Source organism: Rhinoderma darwinii, chromosome 12 (assembly GCF_050947455.1).
Source record: "Rhinoderma darwinii isolate aRhiDar2 chromosome 12, aRhiDar2.hap1, whole genome shotgun sequence".
In the NCBI taxonomy this organism is placed as follows: domain Eukaryota; kingdom Metazoa; phylum Chordata; class Amphibia; order Anura; family Rhinodermatidae; genus Rhinoderma; species Rhinoderma darwinii.
In genome coordinates, this window is record NC_134698.1 from 56,132,194 (window position 1) to 56,151,711 (window position 19,518).

Here is a 19,518-nt window from a genome sequence, read left to right on the forward strand (position 1 = left end):
GACCACATGTATCTATAACAAATCAGAAGATTATTTTAATTGAATTTCCTTTTTATAGTTCACTGTACTGTGTGTTAAAGTGTGAAGAATATGCTTCCCTTTATACTCTTAGATAAAGTGGATAAGTTCCAGTCAACACAGTCCCACTGGGCTGACTATGGGCCCTTTTACATTGGCCAATTATTAGGCAAACGAGCATTCACAAAACGCTCGTTCCCGATAATTGCCCTGTGTAAACAGGGCAATGATCAGCCAATAAACGAGCAAACGCTCGATCGTCGGCTGATTGTATCGTTTAGGCAGCCTAAAATATTATCGTTGTTGGCAGCACATCTCCCTGTGTAAACAGAGAGATGTGCTGCCAACATGATAGAAATGAATGGGGACGAGCGATCGGAGTAATGAGCGCTCTTCCCCATACATTACTGATAATAGCTCCTTGTGAAAGGAGCAAACGAGCGCCAATCAACAAACTGTCTCGTTGATCGGCGCTTGTTTACACGGCCCTCGTCCCGCCATGTAATAGCCTGCTCTGCTCTTTCTGCCTGTTCCTGAGCAGAGTTGTTACCCTGTCCGGGTGATGTGCTGATCACCCCCCCCCCTCAAGAAAATGAAATTCCCCCCTTTATTTTTTTCTTTCTTAGCCCTCTTTCGATTTTTGCCTTTTACTGTGTACTGTGGTCTATTAAATAACAGCTAGTCTGCAATTGTGCACAGTTTTCCTCTACACACAGCTTGGTCTGAGTTGTACCATGTTCTGTAAGCAAACTCAACACCCCCCTCACTTTGTTTTAGTTGTGTGACAGCTGAGAGACCTTTGTGCTCTTATTCTGTGGATTACCCACCTGTACCAGTAAAATTCTTAGGCTACTACTTTATTGCTCTCCAAGCCACCTTATTGTACTGTTTCTACAGTTAACGTTACCTATTTTTGGGCCATTGTTTTGGCCTGTTTGCACTTATTTATGATGTGTCTACTTACCGACGTACCTATTTTTCTCTGTTTAAAATGTAATAAAATTGCAAGAGAATACGCTTCCCTTTTGCCAGGTTACATCAGTATGAGGAAGCCGTGCATGCATTTAGCCAGGTGTTACAATTAAACCCTCTGACTCCTGAGGGCTTCGTTGGCCGTGGAAGTGCGTATATGGAATATGGGCATGAAGTGGGCATACATCATGCTCAGGCAGACTTTGTGAAGGCCCTTCACCTGAAACCCACATGTATGTCAGCTAGGATCTGTCTGGGATATAACTTACAGGTGAGAAATATCTACGTTTCTGTGGATTACTTTGTGGTTATTCAGCAGCCACATGTTAGAGAACACCAATAGATGAATTCATGATGTACCTGTAATCCGTGAATAACCTACCGATCTGACCCCGACCGATCTGATATTGATGGCCTATCCTGAGGATAGGCCATCAATTTTTGGACATCCACTTTAATATCAACGTGATTTTTGCAGCATTTTTACATGCAGTAATTTAAACACAAATAGTTTTTTGCTTTTTTTTTTAATAGAATTATTGGGTTTAAAAATTTTAATTTTGATATATGACATATCTCATTTAGGCTTAAATCAGATTATAACGTGATACGGGAAAGATTGGCGGGGGGAGTTTAATAGGGGCCATGTTGACTTTAGATTTATTATTTATTGTAATATTTTTGGTTTTATTTTAACAACCACCTTGAACCTGTCTTCTGCAGTGAAAAATGGCAGCTGTTTGAAACTTTATTTTTTACATGCATTTATGGTGGCAATTTTTATATTTTGTCATTTTGTACGGGGGAGAGAGGGGGAGGTGTCCCACTGGAATTTTTGAAGTTCTATTGAGAATCCTATGTAGAAAAACACCAGAAAAAGCGCCATATCTAAAGCATGCTGCGTTTTAATAAAAACACCACTCATTTCATAAACGTTAAACTCCAAAACAAAATGCTGTGGGTGTAGACATTTTCATATTTCACTGTAGACTTTTAACTAACATCTGGTTATAGTATTTCAGAACAAAAATAAAAATACTAATAAAAAAAACACCAAAATATTGGCATACACTGTGTGTAAAACCGGCCTTATAGAGAGACTCCAGCAGGCGGTGTTTATAGGGACACATTTCTAGGTGCACTCTGGCTTCATTTATAGGAGGATTCTAGCAATATTATTGGGACCACAATCCCTTCACCCCCCTAGACCGCCAGAGAAATGCTAATTAACCCCTAAACCACTCTATTGCACCAGCACTAGTCACTAGAGATGTATGTACTTGCACCATACCTAGCTACAAAATGCAACATTAACTCACTCATTTGTCTAAAAGTAAGGCTGAATACATACATTTCCGTGTCCGCTTGGCTTATGCACCTGGAAAGCTACATGTACTGCCCGTACAGTATACTTATTTTTTTTAACATGGAAGTCTATAGGTGACGGATGCCAATGTATGCCTATACAATGGCAACTGTCGGAGGTATATAAGGCCGGAAATACTCCTGACGTATACCTCCAACGTGCTCTAGCTACGTAGGTTGTACTTCTGCGCATATGTTATTATTTCGGCTCACATTTTGCTGCAGCCCGCTGCTGACTATGTCTGAATTTCTCAAGTTGACAATATTGGTATTATTATGATTTCCGGTCAGATCACATTGATAAATACTTTGATGCCATTTTTCGTAGCTTCACCTCCTGGATAAATGTAAAATATATTTATGTAATTTTTATATTACTAAATCAGGATAAGTCCATAAGTGGAGGCACATGCAGTTGATTCATTGTAAGTCAATGTACCAGAATATAATTTTTAAATCTCAGTATCAAGAATATCACCATGCAGACGCTTTCGCTTGTGATGTTCAGTAGCTCCGGGGTATTTTTTCCTTAACAGGTTTTTATTTCCACATCATTGAAACCACATTTTGCTTCAGAGATTTCATTACACTACATAGCGATTGTTGACAAGCTTTTCACGGGATCTCAGAATGACTGTAGATAAGGACCATTGGCTTGCCTTCTCTGCACAGTATACAATGTCACAGATGTGAGGGTATGTTCACACGTAGTCAACCAAAACGTCTGAAAATCCAGAGCTGTTTTCAAGTGAAAACAGACCCTGCTTTTCAGACGTTTTTTTACCAACTCACATTTTTCGCGGCGTTTTTCGCGCCGTTTTCGCGCCGTTTTTTACGTCCGTTTTTGGAGCTGTTTTCATTGGAGTCTATGAGAAAACAGCTCCAAAAACGTCTGAAAGAAGTGTCCTGCACTTCTTTTGACGAGGCTGTATTTTTATGAGTCGTCGTTTGACAGCTGTCAAACGACGACGCGTAAATAACAGGTCGTCTGCACAGTACGTCGGCAAACCCATTCAAATGAATGGGCAGATGTTTGCCGACGTATTGGAGCCGTATTTTCAGACGTAAAACGAGGCATAATACGCCTCGTATACGTCTGAAATTTGGCCGTGTGAACATACCCTTAATGTTTCATAAATTGTCTAGAAATTACTCTAAAAGCCATTAACTAGCCAGAATATTACACTTTCCATCAGAACACGTATAGTCCTTTATGCTAAAAATGAATATCCCTCAGAGTTAAAGGAAATTTTCCCTAATTTTTTTTCGTTACTATCCATGTTACACTAAACTGATGTTAATGGACAGTTTTCTGGGAAATCTGTCTGTAATCCCATTAAAAAACATTTAAACAATCTTCTCTTCATCCTTAAATGGCTGACAATAGGGAACAGTAGATTGTATTCAACTCAACAGCAAACATAAAAGAGGCTGGGTTTACACATAGTAATTTACGGTACTTTCCGACTGTCAGATCGTTGTGATGGGGAATGCTAAAGATCTATTGAGTATACGTATGCCACCCATGTATATTGTACTTAAAGGTATACATTTTTATTAATGGATGGACCTTTCCATCATGATGATGCTTTATGCCACAAAAACTCCTTGACTATGATAATGAGCTATGCTATATAGAAGAGGTATACGTCTACTTTAATGTAATGTGAATTCTGCTGTCATTTCAAACACTGGCCATAACATCATATCATCAATTTCATTATGAGAAATTAACCCCCTCCCCATTTATCTATCCATCCCCAAACAGCAGTAACTGATCTGCTCCATTGGCTTATTCAAATTAAATTGTCCACTTATAGTCCTCATGGAACGTCTTATGTTAAAACTTGACCTCATGCCCTTTTTGTCATCCAGTCTAACCCAGAGATCACTACTAATTTTCTTTAATTAATTTGAGCATCTCGTGATAGCATAAAAATTTACTCCACAAACTTAAAGGGAACCGGACACCAGCATTTCACTTATTGAACTCTCACCCTTCGCTGGCCGCTGCTGTCAAAAGTTCATTGCCATTATCACCTCTCTTAAACTCCTCCTCCGACTGTAAATAATGGTCTGCAAACATTTTGTGCCTTTTTTGGTAGTTCGTTCGTTCCTCTTCTTATGCCTGCCCACCACCGAAAACTGGCCTGCGTGGAATGCCAAAATCTAGTCTGAGAAAGCGCGCATGCGCCCGTTATTTTTGGTCCTATATCCTTCCCTGTTTCGTCCAGGCCTTAAATCTAGTTACTGCACATGCGCCGCTATAGTGTCCCGTTATGCACACGCATCAGAACAGGACATCAATGCGCAAGCGCTGAATTTAGTGTGTGCTGGGGGGAGGCGAGGATCTGTCAATCAAAAGTAAGGGTTAACTCTGAAGGCTTGAGGAAGGAAAATATGACTCTTTTATGCTCACTGGCATACAGCACGGGAACACTAAAAAAAGTAATACTAAAGGTACAGAGCTACTTAGAAGATAATTATAGGTTACATAAAAATGATTTTTCACCCACTTCCATCAGGTATTGCTGGTTTAACTCTTTCCGGCTCCTTGACGTACTATTCTGTCATGATGAGCACATCGTTCACGCGCCATGACGGAATAGTACGTCACAGGGGGAACGGACATTTCGGCCGTCCTCCCGGCACATACAGTTGCCGCAGCTCCTTCAGCGGGGACCGATCGCGGTGGTCCCCGCTGATTAACCCCTTAGAGACCGCGTTTAATAGCAATCGTGGCTTCTTAGGGGTTAAACCATATGATAGTGGGCGCCGATGGTTGCTATGGCAGCCGGAGGCTCAATAATGGCCTCCGGCTATTCCAAGCCTAGTGGGTCCTGACAAAGTCCGGACCCAATATGCTTGCTGTCAGCAAGTAGCTGACAGCTCTAATACACTGCACTACGCATGTAGTGCAGTGTATTCGAATTGTAATCACGGCCTCCTGCCCTCAATTCCCCTAGTGGGACAAAATTAAAAAAAGTTTAAAAAAGTTGTCTAAAAATAAACAATTTGAAAGCGATAAAAGTTCAAAATCTTCCTTTTTCCCTTATCGGTCCTTTACTATTTAAAAAAATACATAAATAAACTATACATAATTGGTATTGCCGCGTCCGTAGCGGCCTGAACTACAAAAGTGTTTTGTTATTTATCCCGCGTGGTGAACGCCATAAAAGAAAATAATAATAAAACATACCAGAATCACAATTTTTTTGGTCACTTCACCTTCCAAAAAATGGAATAAAAAGAGTTGCATGTACCCTAAAATGGTACTGATCGAAACTACAGTTGGTTATGCAACAAACAAGCCCTAATACAGCTTTCTTTATTTAAAAAACAAAAAAGTTATGGCTCTTCGAATACGGCAACACAAAAAGTGATTGATTTTTTTATAAAAAGTATTTTATTGCGCAAACGCCATAAGACATAAAAAAACTATAAACATATGGTATTTCCGGTAATCGTATCTACCCGCAGAATGAAGTGAATATGTCATTTATAGCGCACGGTGAACGCTGTAAAAAAAAGGAATAAAAAAACCATAGTAGAATTGCTGTATTTTAGTCACCACGCCTCCTTAAAAAAATAGAATAAAAACGAATCAAAAAGTTGCATGCACCCCATGAAAACCACAATGAATTCCTCAAGGGGTCTAGTTTCCAAAATGGGGTCACTTTTAAGGGGTTTCCCCTGTACTGGTACCTCAGAAGCTCTGCAAATGCGACATAGCGCCCAGAAACCAATTCAGCAAAATCGACATGCCCAATAGCGCTCCTGTCGTTCTGAGCTCTGCTGTTTGTCCAACCAGAAATTTATGACCACATATGGGGTATTGCCGTAATCGGGAGAAATTGCTTTTCAAATGTTGGGGTGCTTTTTTTTCTTTATTCCTTGTAAAAATTAAAAATTTGTACCTTTTTTCGGAAAAGTTCGATTTTCAATTGCACAGCCTAATTCCACAAAATTCAGCAAAACCTGTGTGGTCTAAATGCTCACTTTACCCCTCAATAAATTCCTTGAGGGGTGTAGTTTGCCAAATGGAGTCACTTTTGGGGGATTTCCACTGTTTTGGCACCACAAGATCTCCTCAAACCGGACATGGTGCCTAATAAAAAGGAGGCCTCAAAATCCACTATGTGCTCCTTTGCTTCTGAAGTCTAAGACCTTCTGTTTTACAGAAAAAAACTAATATAAAGGATTTTCTGACAAGAAAAAATAAATTTGTAAAAACTTCACCTCTACTTTGCTTTAAATTCCTGTGAAACGCCTAAAGGGTTAATAAACTTTCTAAATGCTGTTTTGAATACTTTGAAGGGTCCATTTTTAAAATGGGGTGTTTTATGGGGGTTTTTAGTATAGAAGGCGCTCAAAGCCACTTCAGAACTGAACTGTTCCCTGAAAAAAAGAGGCTTTTGAAATTTTCTTCAAAATATGGGAAATTGCTGCTAAAGTTCTAAGCCTTGTAGCGTCCAAGAAAAATAAAAGAATGTTCAAAAAATGATGCCAACACAAAGTAGACACATGGGAAATGTGAACTAGTAACTATTTTGTGTAGTATTACTATCTGTCTTATAAGCAGATACATTTAAATTCAGAAAAATTCAATTTTTTCCAAATTTTCTCTAAATTTTGCTGTTTTTCCCAAATAAACATTGAATATATCAACCAATTTTGACCATTAACATAAAGTCCAATGTGTCACGAGAAAACAATCTCAGAATCGCTTGGATAGGTATAAGCATTCCAGAGTTATTACCGCATAAAGTTACCGCATCATTGACGCCATAAGTGACTGATGACCCCTAATTTTAGCTCTCCGCGTCATTTATGACTCATGACTGCATTTAAATTTCATTATAAAGGACTATACATGATAATAAAAGTAGCAAACCTCCCTCACTTATTACATTTCTCTGTTTCTTGTACTGACATAGATGATGGTTTCCGGCTTGTTGCTGATGGATCTTATATATCTTCTGTAGGCCCAGGGACTTTTTCAGCGAGCTTGGAACCAGTTTACTGTGGCCCTGGATATTGATGCGAGAAGCATGCTCGGATTTGAGGGACGTGCTATTGTAAATTTGCAGATGGGGGACACATTTGCTGCTCTTCAAGACATGAATGCTGCATTAAAGGTGATTTTGTAATGACACATGACAAACAAAAACTGTAGTGTATAGTGTCTACATCATTCCATTACTGTGGTGTTTCTGCATGAGATGTAAACAAACAATATAAGGCCTCTTTCACACGAGCGTATCAGATTCCTGCTCGTGAATCTGGTCCTTGGTGTGTTGCGTTATGCATCAGTGTGCATTGCGAGTGGCGTGCGTTATTCACACACTAGCAAGCACATCTTTTTTAATTTATTTTTAGTATTTTCAATTGAATTGATGCACAAATCACGCACCGCACACGGAGGTGCATCCCTGTGCGGTGCGTGGTTTTCACGCACCCATTGACTTCAATGGGCGCGTGGGTGCATGAAAACGCACCAATATAGGACATGCAGTGAGTTTCACGCATCGGACTATCGCTGCGTGAAAACTCACGCATGTGTGAACGGTCCCATTGAAATCAATGGGTCAGTGTGCTGCGCGTGATTTCCATGCGCAGCACACGGACGTTATTGACGTTCGTGTGAATGGGCCCTAAAGAGGGAGGTCTGTGGAATGCTTTCTCCTATAGGTGTCTGCTGCTGCTGCTATGTATGATGCATCTTGTACTAGTAAGTTGGGAGATCACTGCACAAAGTCATCTGTACTGTAAATAATCATCTTTACAGATTATCTATCACTCTATCTATCATTTTAGGGGTATACGTAAGGGGCTAGTCCAACCCCTTGCACTCCTTTCAAGTGTATCCGTGTCCTCAGGACTTGGATACAGTTGAATACTATGGCATATAATACAGCAAACATTCTTGTAGGCCACAGGTTACTTTAGGTCTTCAGCCTACCAAAAGCTAGGAATTAGATGCGCACCGATGTGATGCAATTACCTCATCGCACCCGCCTGTGCCAAGCCGCCAACAGTGCAGGCCAGAGGCCAGAAGAGGCCTGTAATCTGTGCTGTGTGGGGGGCACTAGGAGAGTATTGTTACTGTGCTGGGGCACTAAAATGGCGCTATTACTGTGTTGATTCCCCGAAGAGAGCACTATTATGGTGTGGGGCACTAAGGGGGGACACTAAAGGAGCACTATTACTGTATAAGGGCATTAATTGGAGAACTACTTTAAGGGAGCACTATTACTGTGTGAGGCACAAACTAGGGCTCTATTACTGGGTTGGTGGAAGTAACGGGGCACTATTACTGTCTAGTGGCAAAAAGAGGGGCACTAGTACTGTGCCCTATTCTATGTGCGGGCGGATACAAAAGGGGCACTGTTACTGTGTGGAGGCATAAAAGGGGGAACTATTATTGTGTAGGGTGCAAGAGGAGGGACTATTTCTGTGTTGGGTGTAAAGGGGGGCACTATTGTATGGGACACTTATACTGTCTAGAACATCTGCTTGCCACTTTTTTGGGGGTAACTATAGTTAAGGGGCCACCTGGGACAGTAGCAGGCAGTATTGGGGAAGCAGCAGGATGTCCTGTTGAAGTAAAGGAGGATGGGAAGTTTCTTTAAAGGGTTGGGAATAGGTATGAAGTGTGTCATAAAGTGTTAGGCCAAAGAAGTTTAAGCAGCAAACTCTGCAGTGTTGAGTCGTAATTGCTGTCTGGAGAAAAAAGGAAACGTGAACGACTCCAATCAGAGAATACGTCAACTGTGAGTCACTGGATTTGACGGTACTGTAGTCACTTATATGGTGTGTGGTCTTTGTATGGTGTTAATATTGGTCTTTGTATAGTGTTATTTAGTAACAGTTTAGTGGTATTATTTAGTCACTACGTGGAGGTAATGTTTGACCATGGTGTGGCGGTATTATATGTCCCTTGTATAGTTGTATTACATGGTACCTGTATGACTATTATTTTAAAGCAGTGTACAGTTCAGCAGACTCTACTGAGTGGAAGGTGCAGTTGCCTATCTGCCCGAACACCATCAGGAACATTCTCTGCTCACAGAGTCTACTGTACTGTACACAGCCTGCCTTCCCTGCACTGGGACAGAACTGACTACTGCTAGCTGTTAGCCAGTGTCCTCCCCCTACACAGCAGCACTAGGACAGACAGACTGTACACTACAGTAGATTTTGCCGAGCAGAGGATGTAGCTGCTGGTGTTTGGAGAGAAAGGATCCCAGTCACCACCTCCTTCTACCTGTAAAGCGGCAGCCATATCCTCTGCTCAGCCATTTTTTAGCAGGAGCTATGAGAATGGAGGGAAGGTGAACTGCCTGTGGGAGAGCTAAAAACGCATGAATAAAATAATAATCATCTAAAACCAGTTTATGGTTTATATAAAATATGACTTTGCCTCTCACATAAACTGTAAAATGGTCAAGCCGCATAAATTGCCTGTTTTGCTTAATATAGACAGTAAGGTCATTCAATGATTAGAATTGATAATTTCACTTAAGTGAAATGGATGCGGCATAAAATGTATTCACTGTCACAGTATATTAATATGTACAAAACATGAACGGTTAAAGAGATTGCATGAGATTAGAAAAACATGGCTGCTTCCTTCAACAAACAGTACCGATTACTTGTCCATGTACCGTGTCTGGTAATGCAGCTCAGCTCTATTCACTTAAAGGTGTTATCCCATGAATCATTTTCATACCAAAAGTCCAGAATGCTAATGTATGCTGCCGGGGAAGGGCTATGAAGGGCTATGATGTGTGACATCCACAGTATGCACTCCCTTTGAAATCAATTAAAAATAATGCAATAAACAATAAAGACTGGGCATGTGCAGGGTTAATATCTGCTTTCAAAATGCAGAGCTTTACAGTCCTAACTTGCTGACAAGAAGTCTTCTTTAGCTATACTGCCATGCTATTGCAGAGGCTCTGCGTCTTCCCTGACAAGCAGGAAATCTAGCCATTTCTATTGACTGCCCTGCAGGGATCTGTGGGGAGAGTGACTGAGCATGCATGTCCAACGGCACACAGCTAATTAAGTGGACATGCACATTGCTATTCACTTTAAACACCAGGTGGTTCAATTACTATGTAAGTAAACGTCATAACTCGTCACAGGATCATATTTTTTAATAGCATGTAAATGGCAAATATTGTTCATTTTTTATGATCTAATCAATAAATATGATATTTAATGGTGGGACATCCACTTTAATGGGGAGAAACTACAATACTAATCACAGACCATTGACAAGAGTCACACTGTTTCTGGGGGAAAACCGCTATTATTTTCTAATCATACAATCCTATACCTCCCAACTTTCAAGTTTTGCAAAGACTGATTTTTTTCCCCTGTTAAGTCACACCTCTAACCCCGCCCAATCCCCACACATACACACCTGGTTCAGCCCACACAGTATCACGCTCCAATAGTGACTCCCCACAATATAAAGAGTATAATGCCCCTATGGTTGCCCCCCCCCCACACAGAATACTGCTAAATAGCTACTCCAATACAGTATAATGCCCCCATAGATTCACCCATACAGTATAAAGCCCACACAGATGCCCCCATACAGTATAATGCCCCCATTTCTGCCCCCATATAGTATAATGCCTACGCAGATGCTCCCATAAAGTATAATGCCCCATAGCTGCCCCATATAGAATAATGCCCACACAGATTTTCCCATACAGTATAATGCCTCCTTAGCTGCCACAATAAAGTATAATGCCCCATAGCTGCCCCAATACAGTAACATGCCCCTATTGCTGCCCCGATACAGTATAATGCCCCCTTTGCTGCCACCATACCGTATAATGCCCCCTTAGCTGCCCCCATATAGTATAATACCCCCTTAGCTGCCACCATACATTATTGCGCCTGCATCGGGCCTGTCTGACTCGGACTCCTAGCATCGTACATAAGTATGATGCTAGGAGCCCGGCTCGCTGCAGTGTGTTCGGTCCGGGACTTGCGGCCGAAATACGTTCCGTCCGTAATTACGGACGTAATGAGCTCGTGTGAATCCAGCCTGACACTGATGCAGTTCACATTTATTCTTTCTTTCAGTTGCTAAATGGGCTCTCCTATCACAGTAACTGATGACGTATCGCTAAGGGCCTCTTCACATCAGCATTCGCTTTCCGTTCCGGGGTTCCGTCGGAGGTTTCCGTCTGGTGAACCCCGCAACGGAAAGTGAAAGTGAAACCACAGCTTCCGTTTCCATCACCATTGATATCAATGGTGACGGAAACATCGCTAATGGTTTCCGTTCGTCACCATTCCAGCAGGTTTTCGTTTTAACACCCGAATCAATAGCGGAGTCAACTGCGCTATTGATTCCGTCGGAAAACCGGAAACCTGCCGGAATGGTAACGAACAGAAACCATTAGCGACGTTTCTGTCACCATTGCTATCAATGGAGACTGAAACGGAAGCTGTGGTTTCACTTTCCGTTGCGGGGTTCACCCGACTGAACCCCGGATCGGGAAGCGAACGGTGATGTGAACAGGCCCTAAGATATCCTGCCATGTTCAGCGGATGTTCTAAGGATAGGTGGGGGTCCTAGCAATCGGATTTCCACTCATCAGTTAGTGAGGGCATATCCTATTTTAGTGCAAATAACTGATTTTAATAAAAAAATGGCACTATAAAGTCGCGTTCTGTAAGGTTTCATATTTTAGTATGGAGTAATGTGATCACTGATATATTTGAGCTGATTTTAAACCTTTTTAAACTTTGGTGAATGGTTGGTATACGCCAAATCACGGCAAATAAATCCTTATGCGTCACACTGGATGGTGCATGGATTCTGTACTCCTTCTCCAAGCTCTCTTTGCTCCTATGTATAGAATTTTTTTCTGCCGCTAAAACCACTATATTAGGGAATTTCTCATGATGGTTGGTTATGATAGCCTAACATAACAATTTTATGACAATGAAACACCGGTTCTTCAAATAATTTCTCGATACTACTGTATCTTTTTTTTATACCACTCTCCCTTACTTTTCTTCACAGCTTGGTGTAACAGCACAACTGCTGACAAATCGAGGAGTCATCCACCAGTTTATGGGAAAGTTACCGAATGCAATGCGGGATTACCAGTCCGCTATTGCAGCCAATCCCAAGTATTCGCTGGCTTACTTCAACTCAGCAAACCTGTATCTTCATAACCGGCAATTCTCACAGGTAATCCACTTTCAAAACGTCATTCTAAAACATGCTATATCTGACCTTTGCCAGTAGTTATCATGTAAGACGCTTACTCATTATTATTATTATTATTATTATTATTCAGTATTAGATTTACCTTTCAGGATCCCGTAGGGATAAAATGCATAGTTCTTTAAGCACCTCCCATTAAGAAAAACCAATCACACTACCCTTAAGTAAAATAATATACAAAGTTAACCAAACTAAAGTTATATTATACAACAAGAACCTCAGCCTGTATTGTAATAACCTACAAATGGAGCTACTTTGCATGTATATAAGTATGGAAGAGTTGGACCCATCCCCACTGCATGAACCTCTTACCATGAGGAGCAGGGCACAAATACCAGCAGGGCCTCCTATAGGCACTTGTCGCTTGTGCCTAATTGAAAATCAAGCCCTTTTATCATTTCAAGGCGGAATTGGAAGAAAACCTTCTAACATAACTAATTTGGCTCCATCCAAAGCACTCTGAAGTATAATTGTAGAATAGGGGTACACCATCCATGGGCTGAGGTAGGCATCTTGCCTCCAGCGTTGGCAAATCGTACAGTAAGGAGGTATCGTAAACACTATCTTAAAGGGGTTTTCCATGAAGGACATTTATGATATCCACAGGATCTCGAGAACGGGCCCCCCTAATCCTCATTCTAGCTTTTTGTGCTCTTGCTGCCTCCTGGCCACTTACTGATGACATGATCGGGAGTTCCGGAAACAGCGTAACTCGCTGAGCTACGCTGTTTCCATAACTCCCATAGTAGTAAATGGCAGTTACGGAAGCAGCGTAGCCCAGCAAGTTACGCTTATTTTGTAACTCTCCACCATGATAGGTGTGGGTCCCAGAGGTGGGACCCATATCTGACATTTATGACATATCCTGTGGAGTTCATAAATGTCCTTCATAGGAAAACCCCTTTATTGTTAATATAGTGTTTACATTGTAGTAAATAGCTGACATTGCACACATTAAAGGAGTGGCAGTGATAGCACCATCAGGAGAGTTGTGTATGAGAATAATGCCAGAATATACTTGTACACTGCTTTGTATGACAAGATCATAGGCTCTGCTCGCATTCTGCCTACCATCGAGCATCCTTTTCACTGTACTTTTCTATCTACTAGATGCCACTGTCTGAACTTTATTTATTTCCAAGGCTCTAGATCTTTTGCCTTCTTTTTTTCTTATGCCAAAATAAAACCCTCTTCATACTTCTTGGTCCTGCATTCGATCTTATTATGGATTAGGAATGTAAGATATGGGAAATAATCGGAAGTAAATTGGCCCTTGCATTTAAAAAGCAATACATTTGAAAACCCGAGGGCACCATGCTTGAAACTATGTCCTTGCCTGAAATGGTGGCAATTAGTAAAGTGAGAAAGGTGCAATGTCGGATATAGTCCATAGTGTTTTAGGAGAGACATTTCTGGTTACTCTTCCTAGAGTCAGGAAACCAATTCAGCTACAAAATACCTGTTGGTCTCTAACTTTTTAAAATCATTGCTCTTGATTTCAGTTGAAGTTGAGCTTTCCTGGCTGGTAAACAGACCATCCATCCTTACAGTACATCTCTGTTGTTTTTGCATTACATTAGCAGGCATAATTCCCCAAAAACATTTTCATATTTTATCATACATTTAGTGCTTAATTGTTACTTTTCCCACACACATCTGTTTTGTTCAGCTTCATTGAGTCATTTGAATGAATTCTTTGTTAGGGTATGTGCACACGATAACTGGCTTTTACGTCTGAAATTACAGACTGTTTTCAGGGGAAAACAGTTCCGTCGTTTCAGACGTAAATGCTCCTCCTCGCATTTTGCGAGGCGTCATTGACGCCCGTAATCTTGAGCTGTTCTTCATTGAATTCAATGAAAAACGTCTCAAATTACTTTTCAAAGAAGTGTCCTGCACTTCTTTGACGAGGCAGTCATTTTACGCGTTGTCGTTTGACAGCTGTCAAACGACGACGCGTAAATGACAGGTCGTCAGCACAGTACGTCGGCAAACCCATTCAAATGAATGGGCAGATGTTTGCCGACGTATTGGAGACGTATTTTCAGGCGTAAATCGAGGCATAATACGCCTCGTTTACGTCTGAAAATAGGTCGTGTGAACCCAGCCTTACAGTTAAAGTCCTTCATTGCTCAATCTAATTCACAAATTAATTTGTATACTTCACAGGCTAAAGAATACTACTCCCAAGCCATAGCACTGGATCCTGACAATGAATCCGCTGTCCTGAACCGTGGGATCACAAATATGCTCTTACAAGATGTGCAAGGAGCACTGGAGGACTTTTATAGGGTCATAGACCTCTGTCCAGTATCCTCTGCTGCATATTTCAATCGCGCTACTTTACATAACACTTTACATGAATACCAGCAAGCTGAAAGTGACATATCTCAAGGTACAATAGCAATCTACTATACTACCAGTTAATGTGTCAAAATGTTGAGAATTTTTGTTTGAACCGCTACTCTTCTCTAACCATACAAAGCACATGTACCAAGGTTTCAGATACTGACTTAATTTTGAGAAGGTCATGTTCATGTAAGGAGCTTATTTTGGGATCATACATCGGCTACAATCTTGGTAATCACAGTTTATCTGATACGTCAAATTCCTATAAAAATATTATAAAATGGAATTGCTAAAGATATCTTATCTCTTTACTTTAAAACATAAAAACAAGGAGATGGTCCATGTGGTTAGTTTCTACAGCATATTTGGCTCTACAATGGATACATTCTTCTCATGCAAGCTTTCTATACCCAAGAATGTATATCTACTTTTTTTATATTTCTTCATGAATAAGGAATTAGACTATTTAAACTTGCTTCAGAAAGTTAGAAACTATACTCTTCAGTTATCATGAGGACTTTACCATGCTTTGCTCTTTACAGCTTTGATTCTTCAACCCGGGGATCCCCTGATGTACAAGCTGAGAGCGGACATTAGAGGAAAAATGGGACTGGCTAAAGAAGCCATTGAGGATTATGAGAAAGCTATAACACTACTGCAACAGTCTTCCCAGTGTCAGTGACTCACCAAACATCATCATTGACATGTTGGAGGCATCGTTTAAGGGCATGTGAACCTGTATTTCAACAACTCAATGCGGATGGTCCTAAGGGCTTTGATGTGGAGACTAGGCTGAGGGTGACTTGCATCCATAGTAATGGCATGTCATTAATCTTTTTTCCAATTGCTGCCGTGGGACATTATGCCACTGTGGTCAAAACATCACTATTCCCTTTACCCATTGTATGATGTAGTCAAGTGTCGTGACCACAGCCTAGTTATCGCACTGGAGTGTAAGGGTCTAGAGGAGGATTTTAAAAGTAAATTACGTTTTCGTTTTCATTTCTTGCAGGATTCAATCCTCTTTAAAAACAATCCAGTCAAGTCTTTAAAACCACTTCACACTCTGGAAATGAGGCCGAAACACTTAATACATTTTTATATGTAGACAGTGATATCAAGAACTTTACAAAGCCGGAGCTAAGGCCAGAGCATCGGAAGCTCTCTGCTCAGGGGCTCCAGCTCTGAAGTCCCTGACGTCACAGTCCATGTATGGACAGTGATGTCAGGAGCTACAATGCCGGAGTTCTCAACTAGAGCATCGAAAGCGCTCTGGTCAGGGGCTCTAGCCCTGTAGAAACTGACAGTGACATCCGGAGCTTCCCCAAGGCCAAAGACTGTGGGCAGAGTGCTTCCAATGCTCCAGACATCACTGTCCACATATGGACACTTTCTGACGTATACGTTTAATCTATACTTGGTATCCGTCACCCATAGCTCAAATGTTAAAAAAAAAAAGTATACCACGCAATATACATTTTTTTTTCTTGCGAAATTCCTCAGGGTGGAATAGCACAGTCCTTAAAATAAATTAAAAAAATGGATATTGGCGTATACCAGCCTGATGGATATCAAAAGGACACTGTTAAAATCATTTAAGGTGAACCCGTTTGAGGCATCAATGCAAAACGTTATAGAAATCTTGCCTACACAATACAAAACTAGCATCCTGCATTGTTACCAGTGCTTAGTAACTCTTCAAAGCCCTTATCAATCCAATTTAATGGGGTTGTTTGATTAAAAAAAAAACATTTTCAAATACCCGATTAGGGCATTGTGAGTTAATAGCGGAGAATCCCTCATTTGGGACCTCCATTAGTTCCATTAGTTAGTCGAAGAGGGAGCGGCTACAAAATCATCTCTTGCTCTCTATTTGGATGGCCCAGAAGGTCTGTGCATTACTCAGGTGGTCTATCAGTTTCAGTAGGCACCATGTAATACTTAATTTCCCCTGTGGTGGCGCGCATATAAATTGAACACTAGCTGCCAGATTACATCTGATTGCTGGGGATCCCAGGAGCAGGACACCTTGTTATAAGCTTACTTTTAGTGGACCCTTATAACGAAAAAGCGTTGTCCAAAGTAAACGACCCTTTTTACTGTATGTTATTTACTACCACTGTAGTCCACCTACTCTGATAATGAGAAACTTCAGATGAACATATGGCAAATGGAAAAATAAACAACTATTAAAATCTACCCGAAGACTCATCGCTGTTACAAACTTTATCCTCCAAACTGTACTGGTTAGAGTTGGAATACTTCATATCCTGCTGATTCAGATAAAATTCTTATAAGCCAGACTTCTCGCCCCCAACCCCTAAGGCCTCATGCACATGACCGTAGTGGTGTGCACGGCCGTGATTTTCGGCTCGGATGGCCACGGAGTGTCACCCTCGGGCCGCCAGCAAATCGCGGGCCGTGCACATGCCCTCCTACATTAATTTGTATGAGCCTGGACCTCAAAATACGGCCGATATAAGACATGTCCTATCTTTTTGAGGTCCAGGCTCCTGGGCAATGCACGGACCGTGGAAACCACGGTCGTGTGCATGGGCCCATACAAATGAATGGGACCGCAATTCACCCGGGTTTGCGGGTAAATTGAGGCCGCAAAAACACGTTTGTGTGCATGGGGTCTTACTCGACATCTCCTTCCAATGACCTTACCGTTAATACGATCATTTCTATTTTATGTTCATTTATATTCTTCTTCTAGAGGTTAAAAAATGATCCTTGCACAATGCCATAACTTAATATATAAAATCTGTAGTATTCTGATATACCGTGATCTCAGTCTCTAACTGTATATATCAAGCTTTCATATGTTCTTTATTTGCAAATTACAGAAATGTTTCTATTAAACTGATTTTCAAATCTTCTGAAGATGATATGTTGACACTTCAAGACACAAGAAAAATTACTATACAAATATATATTTGGAATTCCTTTACACGAGTACCTGGGGACTTCTTTTGGAACACTGCTTGCCACAGGAAAGATTTTCAATTTGATTAAAGTTAATGAGACTGCAGCATCTGCTTGACTGTAGAATGAGACAGTTATACCTTTAATTGCTTTTTCATAACTTTTCATCTGACATCAGGGAAGTAATATGTATGACAAACAGGACTTCTAAGATGTGAGATATGAGATTTCAGTTCATTTTCTGAAATGCTATCGTGTCTTATTTTAACATAAAAACTTAATTAATCACTAGAGAAATATTGCAAATACGAAGTGTAAAAAGCGTACGTAACAACCAGTCAGGTCACTGCTTTCATTTTCTAATCTTAGAAAAATAAGAACTGTAATGTGATTGGTGCAACAGGCAACACTTCTTTTGCTTTCAGTAGTTTTAAATAATCTCTCCCATTGGGAAATACAATGCATTCGGAAAATCTTCGGACCCTTTACATTTTTTCACATTTTATCCTTGTGCTCAAATAAAAAAAAATCACGTTTTTCCCCATCATTTTGAACTCGATACCCCATAATGACAAAGTGAAAACAGAATGTTAAAAATGTTTGCTTATTTATTGACCACAAAATACTAAAATATTGTATTGACATAAGTACTCAGTACTCCGTTGAAGCACCTTTGGCAGCGATAACAGCTTCCAGTCTTCTTGAGTATGATGCCACAAGGTTTGCATACCTGGATTTTGGGATTTTCTGCCATTCTTTTCTACAGATTCTCTGAAGCTCTGAAGGTTGGATGGGGACCGTCGGTGAACACCCACATTCAGGTCTCTACAAAGATGTTCAATTGTCAGGGCTCTGGCTGGGCCACTCAAGGACTTTGAGTTGTCCCTAATCCACTCCTGTGTTGTGTTTGCTGTGTGCTTAGGGTCATTGTCTTGCTGGGAGGGTGAACCTTCTGCCCAGTCTGAGGTCCAGAGCACTCTGGATCAGGTTTTCATTAAGAATGTATCTGTGCTTTGCTCCATTCATCTTTCCCTCAACCCTGACCAGTGTCCCAACTGCTGAAAAACACCCCCACAGCATGATGCTGCCACCACCATGCTTCACTGTAGGGGTGGTATTGGGTAGGTGATGAGCAGCATGCCTATCATTTCATATAAATTGTGTAAGTTGGTAGATCAGCTGTAAATTCATTACAATTCTGCATCCTATTGTTTAGATAGAGCAACAGAAACTCCAGAATCATGGCAACAGTGTGTGTAAATATTCTCAGACTGTTGTATGTCCTAGGAACTCTTATTGACTGTAAAGGAAGCCTACAACAGGCAGACTATTAGAATTAATTAATATAAATTCCTAGGGGAAGGAGTAGACACTCTGAAAAGATTTACATACAATGCTGAAATGGTGCTGGAGGACCTACGGGGCAAAAAAGATTAATGAAGTGATGTATAGTAATAGAAGTCACAGATCACACTTTTGTTTATTTTATTTCCAGGAAAACCGGTCATTAGGATTTCTACCGTTTGTCTTTATTACAGATTTGCATTCAGAGTTTCAGTTTTTCATACAGGGATATTTTTCCATGCCTCCGAATCTCAGACTTAGAAGTTGGGTGTATTATCTGC

General features: G+C 40.8%; 1 protein-coding gene across 2 annotated transcripts in view; it reads left to right on the plus strand.

The window, feature by feature from the left end:
* Positions 1-17,846, plus strand: part of TTC6 (tetratricopeptide repeat domain 6) — a 106,775-nt gene extending 88,929 nt beyond the window's left edge. For both annotated transcript variants that reach the window (XM_075845006.1, XM_075845007.1), the window contains 5 exons: positions 1,051-1,261; positions 7,341-7,493; positions 12,410-12,580; positions 14,786-15,011; positions 15,508-17,846. In XM_075845006.1, the coding sequence (XP_075701121.1) occupies positions 1,051-1,261; positions 7,341-7,493; positions 12,410-12,580; positions 14,786-15,011; positions 15,508-15,647 (901 nt within the window). In that variant the 3' untranslated portion in view covers positions 15,648-17,846. The remainder of the gene's footprint in view (positions 1-1,050; positions 1,262-7,340; positions 7,494-12,409; positions 12,581-14,785; positions 15,012-15,507) is intronic.
* Positions 17,847-19,518: the final 1,672 nt, after the last annotated feature.